The sequence below is a fragment of the Otolemur garnettii genome, unplaced genomic scaffold, assembly GCF_000181295.1.
Source record: "Otolemur garnettii isolate 467f Iridium unplaced genomic scaffold, OtoGar3 scaffold00051, whole genome shotgun sequence".
NCBI classification, from domain to species: domain Eukaryota; kingdom Metazoa; phylum Chordata; class Mammalia; order Primates; family Galagidae; genus Otolemur; species Otolemur garnettii.
Window position 1 is genome coordinate 5,334,785 of NW_003852446.1, and position 11,345 is coordinate 5,346,129.

The window sequence follows — 11,345 nt, forward strand, 5'->3', positions numbered from 1 at the left end:
AAACCCAAAGCTGGATTTAAAAAGAAAACAATACTTAATACCTTAAAAGATCTTTTAAAGCCTCTTGAGTTATGATGGTTTCTCTCAACTCCAAATGGTTTGTGAAGAATGATATCTTTTGTCTGCATACTATAATTCTGCATGAAAAAAGCATTAGTATGGATTAATATAATTTCAAATTTATTTTAAAAGCTTGTTTTACCATTTAAAAAATACATGCTTAAATGTATAGGAGTAAGAACACAAAGCAGGGAGCAGGTTGCTTAGCTAGAAGAACACACACATCTGCCTTTGCGTGTGGGCAGGACCTAGTAACTTATTCCTTTCAAAAAATATATGGTATAGTGAAGAAATGTTATTTCCAAAGTTAGGTAGGTTACAAACAGACTCTGGCTTCCATCTTTCTGGTCAGATGCCAGAAATGGAAGCCAGCTGCCGTTCTGTGAGCTGCCCTATAAAAAGATAAATCTTTAAGACAGAAAGTAGATTAGTGTTGGCTGGGGGTGAGAACAATGAAACAGACATGAGGGCTCTCACTGGGTATTGAAAATATTCTAAAACTGGACTGTGGTGATGGTTACACATCTTGGTAAATTTACTAAAAATTATTAAATTGTACACCTCTTGGGGGTGGGACACAATTATAAGAGGGACTTAACCTACCAAATGCACTCAGTGTAACCTAATTCTTTGTACCTTCAAGGAATCCCAAACAATAAAAAAAAAATCTATCATCAGGAAAAATAAATAAATAAACCGTATACCTAAATGGCCAAATCTTATGATATGTAAATTGTATCCTAATAAAGCTTTCTTAAGAAAGCTTTACTATTTACTATAATAAATCCAATAAAATCCTCAACTGAGAGATGACCACAGCATCTGTCATATTAACTTTAAGCCTCTACAGAATCTTATAACACAGTGGTTCTCAACCTTTCTAATGCCACGGCCCTTTAATACAGTTCCTGTGGGTCACAACCCACAGGTTGAGAACTGCTGTTATAACATGTACTTAGTGAACACTTACAAATGTTAGGAAACACAGGGATGATCCCTATGCCTATAGACATATTTGAGAAGAATGCATAAAAATGAACATTTTGGAACTGTAATCTTACCACATAAGGTTTCCCAACAGATTTTCTAAAATTTGATTTCATAAAACGTATAGATTTTTGGAATGTATCAGCATTAATATTCACCTTTGAAAAACCAGAAGTCTGATTATTCCTAATAAAATGAAAGAGAAAATAAGAATCTTTTATTAGTTCACTTGTTTCCAAGAAATAAACAAGAAAAATCAAAAAAGCCCCTTTAGAGAAAAGTCAAGCAGCACAGCAGTAAAATATCAATGAGCTATCAGTACTAAAATTACAAATGACAGTTACCAGGGCTCATTTTTTCAACAAACATCATGTACCTAAATTGGAAGTTAGCAATAGGGGAAAACAATATTCCTTGGACCAGGGTTTTCAGTCTGTGGTCCAAGGACAGGCTTCCTGGGGGCTGTAACCCCTGAAACCATATGTGAAATGTATGTTTTCTGAGAAAGAGAATCACTGCTCTGGCGCCTTTGGCAATACCGCCCCCACCTCAGACTCTTTTTTTTTTTTTTTGCAGTTTTTGGCCGGGGCTAGGTTTGAACCCACCACCTTCAGCATATGGGGCTAGTGCCCTACTCCTTTGAGCCTCAGGCGCCACCCCCACCCCTAGACTCTTTATGGGTGGAAACACCAATTGCTCATGACACTGCCCGTTCATCAGAGGCAAGTTAGCTATGTGACTGACTCAGGGTCCCCTCACTGGTAGAGCAGAGGCCTCAATACTGCAAGGTTACAGCAGCAAACGACAGGCTCCCTTCTCCCATCACCATGAGGTCCTGAGGCCAACAAAGGCTTTTCCTAGGCAGCCTTATCTGGGAGGGAGGTCCTTCCTTGGGCTTTTCCTCTGATTCAAAGCCTCATTTCCACAGCCCCCGAGGATTCCTCTTGTCATATTCCACGTCTCTCTACAATTCTCCTTAACCTTTCCCGTGTTCTCTGCAGGCCCTGCCCTAGGCTGAATAAATCCCTCACTACCTTGGCTCTGCCTCAGTCCTTCCCATGGATTCTCCACTGGCAGGGGGATAAAATTCACACTACTCACATGTCCTCCCAGGGCGTTTCACTCTCTGGCCCTGGCTCCCTTGCTCCAGTCTTCCCAATGTACACACTGAGCTTTGGGAATATTTAACTGCATGTGGGGCCCAGCACAGCATATACCACACTCCTGTTTCTATACCTTTCCATGTGCAGTTCCTTCTGTAATCAACTTCCCTCCACTTAGATTAACTTGAGATTTAAAACCACTTGCAACTCTTCCAGGAAGGCTTTCCTAAACCCCTCTGAGGTAGAATAGGTACTCCCTGTTAAGGGAACATGTAACATTTGGGGGCCTTATCTAACTACTGATGTACTTGTCAGATTAGTAGAACAAGTTGCAATTCCTCCAGAGGAGGCCCTGCAGATGGTTCACTTTGTGGCCCCAACTCTGACCCTGGAACCTGACATGAAATAGACACTCAGGGTTTTTTAAAAGGTTAAAAACCCTCCTATTCTGTTTAAATGCTCATGATATAAGTCAAAAGAATGTCAGATTGAGGATAATTCCAATTACTTAAAACACACACATACATATTCAGAAAAAAATAAATGACAAGAAGTGTATTAAATATTAACAGTGGTCATCTCTGGTGAAATTAAGAATGCTTTATATTTTTGTTTTTACACATTATTTTATTTTTCCAAATAATTATAATTAGTGTGTATGACTACTTCCATAAACAAAACAATGAACTTTTAAAAATCCTCTTTGCAAAGCATATATCTGATAAGGGAGTAGTATACAGAATATATTAAAAATTCATACATCTCAATGATAAAAAGATTTTATTTGATTTAAAAATGGGCAACGGATTTGAATAGAAATCTCTTCAAAGAAGACAGCAATGGCCAGCATCAGTAGCCATCAAGGAAATGCAAACTAAAACCATAATGAGATATTAATTTACACCCTCGAAAAGATGACAATGCCAGTGTTCACAGTAGCACTATTCACAACACCACAAATGTCCATAAACAGAAAATAATGAATGAACAAAATGTGGTATAGTAATACAATGGAATATTATTCAGCCTTACAAAAGACTGAAATTTCTTTTTTTTTTTTTTTGAGATAGAGTTTTACTATGTCGCCCTCAGTAGAGTACTGTGGCATCACAGCTCACAGTTGTTTAGTTGGCCTGGGCTGGGTTTGAACCTGCCACCCTCAGTGTATGTGGCTGGCACTGTAACCACTGTGCTGTGGGTGCTGAGCCTGAATTTTTTTTTTTTTTAAAGGAATGAAATTCTGACGCATGATACAACATGGGCTTGGAAACATTAGGCTAAGTAAAAGCAGCCAGATACAAAAGGACAAATATTGGCTCAGCACCTGTAGCACAGTAGTTATAGCACCAGCCACATGCACTGAAGGTGGCGGGTTCGTACCCGGCCCAAACAACAATGACAATTGTAACAAAAAAAATAGCCAGGCATGTGGCAGGCGCCTATAGTCCCAGCTACTTGGGAGGCTGAGGCAGGAGAATCGCTTAAGCCCAAGAGTTTGAGGTTGCTATGAGGTTGTTTGAGGTTGCCATGGCACTCTACCAAGGGTGACATAGTGAGATTCTGTGTCAAATAAAAAAAAGGACAAATATTGTTTGATTCTACTTATATGAGATACCTAGAATAGGTAAATTCATAGAGATGAAAAGAACAGAGATTGCCAGGGGCTGCGGGGAAAGGGAGTGGCAAGTTATTGTTTAATGAGTACAGAGTTTCTGTTTGTAAAGATGAAAAAGTTCTACAAGTGAATAGTGATGATTATTGCATAATAGGAATATAATTAAGGCAAATAAATGTGCACTAAAAATAGTTAAAATGGCAAATTTTATGATATGTATATTTTAATATAATTTTAAAAATTTAAAAATTCTTTGATATTTGGGTTTTTTTCCGGCAGTTTTTGGCCGGGGCCTGGGTTTGAACCCACGACCTCCAGTATATGAGGGTGGCGCCCTCCGCCTTGAGCCACAGGCGCCACCCTGATATTTGTTTTTTGACCAGGAAAATGAATGACCAAGTGAAGAAATCTATTCTCCAGCCTCCCTGCAGCTAAGTATGGCCACAGGACTAAATCATGGTCAATAATGCTACAGCATCATATATAAATTTCACGAAGTCTTTAAAGGAAAGGCTGGAATGAGGACATGATGGCTAGAGCACAAATACCCATCTCATCTACATTTAGTCTGTGTTTAACCCACATATAAGTAGAGCAGGTAGGATTATTTTTAGTCTTCTTTTTCAAGATGAGAACAATAAAGTTCTCATAAACTGAGATGTACCACACAGTTAATCAATCACTTAATTCAAATTTCAAAGAAAAACATCTTTGAGCATGAGGTGGATGCCATGTACAGGGGACATGGGTGGAGCAAACTCTAAACAGCTTGGTGTCCTGATGTGTTCACTGTCCCATGTCACCTGATTGTGCAGACTTCCTACCTCTAATCTTTTTTTTACTTGAGAAAGAAATATTTGTCTATTCTCCATTCAGCAACCAGAATGGTCCTTTTAAAATTTAAGTGAGATTATGTCTCTTGTCTCGTTAAAACTTAACATGTTTTCTAATTTCTCCTAGAGTAAAATATAAAGCCTTCGTGTCCTTCAGTCCTTCAAAGCCCTGCATGACTTGGCCTCACCTAATAACTCTCTCCCTTTTCCATCAAGTTGCAACCCCCCACACCCCCTTTCTATTCCTTATATAGGAGTAAGAATGGTCCTGCCTCAGGGCCTTTGCATTCACTATTCCTGCTCTTGAAATAACATCCTCTCAAAGACACCTATGATTAACTTCCTTACTTAATTCATATCCCTGATAAACCTTTTCAAAAGTCCTAAGTGCACTCCAAGACTACTCTAAATAAAATCATACCACACATGTCACTCTTTCCTATTAAATTTCCTCTTTGATTTTCTCCTATCACTCCACTGACACGCATTTATTTTGTTTCTTCTATTACTAAGTTGCAAGCACCAGGAAGGCATGGGCTTTGTGTATAGGTTTTCCCTGTATCCCCAGGCCTTAGACCAGTAACTAGAACAAAGAAATTAATGCATAAATATTTGCTGAATATATGAATAAAAGATTTTTATGAAGTTCCTTATAGATTATAGATGGTTATAAAAGCAAGAATAAAAACTGATACTTTTCCATAAGCTGCCCTGCTAAAAAGAAAGTCTTGGCAGTTTGATGTCCTTTCAAAGTCCACTGATAGTACTTCTAAGCTACTTTATCATACACACTCCATACCTATATAGCATAACATCTCAACAATAATGCTAGATGGAAAAGAGAGAAACATTGTGTTAGGAGATGACATGCAGATATCATGGTTAGAGGTGAGAGCAAATACAGACAATCCCCAATTTAATGATGGTTTGACTTAAATTTTTTTACTTTAAGATGGGTTTGTTGGGATGTAGCTCCATTATAAGTTGAGGAACATCTATAGACACAGCAGGGCCGTGGAGATGAGACAACATCTCCATGTGTTAGACTTGCTTGCAAAAGCTCCTAAGGCATAGTAATCCAGATCTTAAACACATGACAACTTAAGTATCGTCTGACCTATTTACTCCTTTGGAAAGTTTTCATTCATTTGTTTGTTCATTCATTCAGTCATCAAATATGAACTGAGCTTAAGGCAGTGGGGATACATGGTGAACAAAGCACAGAGCCTGTATACAACTTTTAAGGGAAAAACATCCAGATGAGAAATCACTACATCGTATGATTTATGTATCAACTCTTCTGAAATTTCTATGGAAACTATACTCTGACTTGATTTAACTGGTTTATGTAAAAATATAATGAGGTCAATTTTGATAAACTGAGTTTCAACCCATGACATATAATTGGTGGGAACGTAAAATAGTGTAGTCATTTTGGAAAATAGTCTGGCAGATCCTCAAAAAGTTAGCTATAGTTACTATCCAACTCATCAATTCTACCCCTAGGTAGATACCAAAAAAAAATGAAAACATATGTTCACACAAAAACTTAACACACAAACATTCATAGCACCATTATTCACAACAGACAAAAACTGGAAACAACCCAAATGCTCATTAACTGATGAAAGGGTAAATGAAATATGCAATGGAATATTATTTGGCCTTATTAAGAATTCTCATGCTACAACATGGATGAATGTTGAAAACGGTACACTATATGTAAAAAGACAGTCACAAAAGGCCACATATTATATGATTGCATTTATATAAAAAGAATAGGCAAATCCATAGAGATAAAAAGTAGAAATAGTGGTTTCCACTAGTGGGGCTAGAGGAAAGGAGAAATGGAGAGTCAGGGCTAATGGGTAGAGGGTTTCCTTTTGGGAAGATGAAAAGTTTTAGAATTGATAGTGGTGATGGTTGCACAATTCTGTGACTATACTAAAAACTCCCGAATTGCTTTACTTTCAAAGGACGAATTTTAGGGTAATATCTTACTTTTTAAAAATCCTCATGGCCCCACTATGCCACACCAATCATCCAATACAAATAAAACAATCCTACAGACTAAGCAAAAACCACCTGCACAAAGACATCTTTCCATGCTACAGCACTGTCCTCAAAGTTAATGTAAATAATACTTAATGCTGACCAATTGTTCTACCTTATACTCATCACTTTACTTAATCTTAACCACCAATGTGAGGTAAGTATAATTTTTTTTTTTTTTTTTTTGCAGTTTTTGGCCAGGGCCAGGTTTGAATCCACCACCTCTGGCATATGGGGCCAGCGCCCTACTCCTTTGAGCCACAGGCACCGCCCCGTAAATATAATTTTTATCTCTACTTTACAGATGAGGAAAGAGACTAGGTAACTCGCCCAAAGTCAGTCACATAGCTAGGAGTCTAAAAGCCTGGCATTGAACCCAGGTCTTACTCTAGTGCTCACGTTCTCAATCACCTCAAAGGGTGAAGATATATATTATTTCGCATTTTATAGGAAAATTATTTTTGTTTCCTTATTTTTATTTCAATAGATTTGGGAGTACAAGAATCTTTTATTACGTGAAGGAAATGTAGATATATTCTGAAGTTACATGGTCTTTATAATATTCTGATCATCTTAAATCTTGTTTTGAAAATCCTATTTCTTAGTATTCTGGGTTTCTTACACTCACTAGCTGAGTCAAGAAAAGCATGACAGAGAGCTTGTCATTGGTCATTAAGAAGCACAGTTATGCCATGCATTAACCACATCATATTAGGAGACTGGAGTAAGAGACAATATTTTAACTATTTTATTTTCAACTCTTTTCATATGCTTTGGCACACAGTTTCACTACCTTTTAATTAGTCTCAAACTTATTGTCAGAGTCAAGTCCAGTTTTTAAATGAGGTCATGCATTTTGACTAAAACCTAGTTAGACACAGACTTGACTTAAAAAGTCTAGTCAAATGCAGTATCTTATTAATTTGACACTAAGGATAATAGAAAAACAATTAGCACTGAGCCTTCCTATTCATACATTCCCACTTTCTGAGAGATCCAAATAGTGAGGATTCTTGGCTGAACGGGAAATTTGTTCTCATTCAATTATACCACATAATCGTATGGAGTCCCAGAATTACCATGAGTTCCACGTACCTTTCTGAACTAGAGATAAACTGGGGCCAACCTAGACTACTCAGAGCCCCTAAAAAGATGTGTAAAGTTAGGAAAGAGAAATAAGGATCTATTGACAATCTATTTGCCATACATGACATAAGTACTTCACATATGCCAGATCATTTAATTTATATAACTGTCCCACATCATAAACTGGTTGTATCATTTTATAAATTGAGAGATTCCAGAGAGTAAGCAAATCTGTCCAAAATGAAAAGCTTGTAAATTGGAAGAGGTGAGAATCAAAGTTAAGTGGCCTCTGCATTTTCTACCACACTTGTCTCCATTTCGTGGACAGATATCCACGAAGAGTCTCCAAAATGAACTGTACTGACTTTGGGAAATTTTGTACTAGTCAAAGAGTACCCTAGAATCTAAAGGGTAGAATGTATTCATTTTAATCAGCTTGAACCAAATAGCCCATAAATTCGCTGGTCCTGCCTCCTGCTAATATTCGAAAAAGCTGTTGCTTTCCTTTCTAGAATTAAGAAGATCTCGAATACTTACCCACCACACAATTTTTGTTGTTTAAATCAAACCATATAGAATGACCACTGACTGGACTACTTTGAAACATTTTAAGAGATTTCATTTAAACTTATAAAAATGGATTCAAAGGGTCAAATTCCTAAGCTAAAATGAAAATTATCATCACACAAAAATTGAGTAATACATTGAAACCATAAAGCTCCCTGATAACAGGATGTGTTTTTTTATCCATTGATTACCTCTCTGCAGCACTAACAATGTGAAAAATGTGCTCTTCCTTCTGTAAGCGCTCCTTTCTCCTTCTTTCAATGTCATGTCGTAGGTCATTTGGATCTATTATTTTGACCACAGTCTGAGGAATTACGACAGAGAACAAACCATTCACATTACTGTTAGTAGCACAAAAACCATTATCTAACAAAAACTTTAATTGAAAGCCTTAAATAAGTTCTTATATTCATCCTACTAATAATAGTGTAAACTGATACAAATATTTTGAGACATAATTGACAATACATAGTCAGAAAAGTTCCTGAGATTTGAACTAGGAGTTCCACCTTTAGGACTCATGTCTCAAAGAAAAGTCCATCTACCTAAATATATTCCAAATATTATAACAACAGAAAATGGAGGCAACATAAATGTAGAAAAGAATTTTAAGGGAAAAGGAAGATTAATTAAATAAATTATGGTAAACTTAACTTTAAAAAATACTGTACAACCATTTAAATTATGGCACCTGTGGCCTAAGTGGCTAAGGCGGCAGCCACATACAGCTGAACTGGTGGGTTCGAATCCAGCCTGGGTCTGCCAAACAACGATGGCTACAACAAAAAAAATAGCTGGGTATTGTGGCGGGCGCCTGTAGTCCCAGCTACCTGGGAGGTGGATGCAGGAGAATCACTTGAGCCCAGGAGTTGGAGGTTGCTGTGAGCTGTGATGCCATAGCACTCTACCCAGGGCAACAGCTTGAGGCTCTGTCTCAAAAAAAAAAAGACTCTGTGGAAGTCAACATGGAAAAAATACTTATTGAAGAAAATTAATTAAAATTTTAAAACCTGCTCTGGGAGGCCCAGGTGGGTAGACGTCTTGAACTCAGACCAGCCTGAGCAATAGTGAGATCCTGTCTTTAAAAACTGGCCAGGTACTGGGGTGGGAGTCTGTAGTCTCCACTACTCGGGAAGCTGAGGCAGGAGGATTGCTTGAGCCCCAGAGTTTGAGGTTACTGTGAGCTATGACACCATGGCACTCTACCCAGGGCAAAAGAGGGAGACTCTGTCTCAGAAAATAAAAAAAAAAAAAAGCCTCAATCATAAAAGGTCATGGGGAATTCAGTGATTTTACATAAATGGAATGTTACTATGCATTAAGTAAAAAGGGAAAAGCATACAAACTGCATATACTATGATAGTGACTAGGTTAAAATACAAGATATAATACTACAAGAAAATAATATTTTATGTGAAGTGGTTGAATTATAGGAGATGTTTTCTAAATCCTCAAATTTCCTATAAGTCAATTACAATGCTTTCTTTTTCTTTCTTTCTTTTCTTTGAGATACAGTCCTACTATGTTATCCTCGATAGAGTGCTGTGGTATCACAGCTCACAGCAACCTCAAACTCTTGGGCTTACGCGATTCTCTTGCCTCAGCCTCCCAAAGAGCTGGGACTATAGATGCCTGCCACAACACCCGGCTATTTTTTTGTTGCAGTTGTCACTGTTGTTTAGCAGGCCCAGGCTGGGTTCAAACCTGTCAGTCCCAGTATGAGGCTGACACCCTAACCACTGAGCTACAGGTGCTGAGCCAGAATACTTTCATGATTAGAAATTATCTGAAAATATCTTGTGTTCAATAAATTAACATATCTCCATAAAGTCAATACAAATTATAATAATTTCACAAGTAAAAATTATTTATATATTCTATCAGAAAGGAATTAAAATATCTCCTCTACAAAAACTCTTTACTCTCAATGAATAAATTAGCACTTCTTTTAGAACTTAATATAATTCTTCTAAAACAAGAGCCAGTTTTCTTCCTGGCCCCCACCCTTCAGCCAAGATAGTCTTTCTAATTAGCAAAGAAATGGGAGGTAGGAGGTGAGGTATTGGGTGGCAACTATATACAACACACGACAAGAAAGAAATTGAGTATTATTTCTCTTATTTTACCAGTTCACATGCCACAGAATCTTTAATACATTCTACAGTAAACAGAAGGGCAGTATCAAATGAAACTTAGCTTCTTCGCATTCATTTCATGTGCAATTTAAAAATATTAATGCATTCCTCATGACTGCTTTGAAAACATAGCAGTCATGTTCAAACATATTGGACATAACTTTCCATAAGCTTTACAGTGTGGTATTTTTTTAAATTAAATCACAAACACATAGATCATGTATACATTAACACATTTATGGGGTATAATGTGCTGATTTCATACAGAATTAGAACGCTTACATCGCACTGGTGAATATATACCTCATCTCGTTTACTTAATTATTGTGTTAAGACATTTATACTTATGCTTAATAGATCTGACATGTACCCTTGCATTATGCACCATAGGTGTGATCCCACCATTCGCTCTTCCTCTATCTGAACTTCCTCCTCCCTTCCCATCCCCACTCTTCCCTCCTTCATATGGTGTGGAATTTTGGAATTAATATTTTTTTGAGACAGAATCTCTGTCACCCAGACTGGAGTATGGTGGCATCGCCATAGTTCATGGCAACCTCGGACTCCTGGGCTCAAGCAATCCTCCTGCCTCAGCCTCCTAAGTAGCAGGGACTACTGCCACACACTACTGTGCCTGGCTAATTTTTCTATACCATTCAGTAGAGACAGGGTCTCACTTTTGCTCAGGCTGGTCTTGAACTTCTGAGCTCAAGTGATCCTCCCAACTTGGCCTTGAAGAGTACTATAATTATAGGAGTGAGCCACCACATCCAGCTTGGAATAAATATTAAACAAAGCTGTTATCCCCAGGGATTGTCTCCCTTACAAAATAATTTTGGTTTTTGTCAGTGTTCTTTTTGAGACAGAGCCTCAAGCTGTCCCCCTGGGTAGAGTGTCATGGCTTCAC

General features: G+C 37.6%; 1 protein-coding gene across 4 annotated transcripts in view; it reads right to left on the reverse strand.

The window, feature by feature from the left end:
• Positions 1–11,345, reverse strand: part of BCLAF3 (BCLAF1 and THRAP3 family member 3) — a 66,216-nt gene that overhangs the window by 16,597 nt on the left and 38,274 nt on the right. For 3 of the 4 annotated variants that reach the window (XM_023514375.1, XM_012806399.2, XM_023514376.1), the window contains 3 exons: positions 8,495–8,607; positions 1,122–1,233; positions 42–137 (listed from right to left, as the gene is read on the reverse strand). In XM_023514375.1, the coding sequence (XP_023370143.1) occupies positions 42–137; positions 1,122–1,233; positions 8,495–8,607 (321 nt within the window). The remainder of the gene's footprint in view (positions 1–41; positions 138–1,121; positions 1,234–8,494; positions 8,608–11,345) is intronic. The other variant, XM_023514377.1, reaches the window with a different exon arrangement.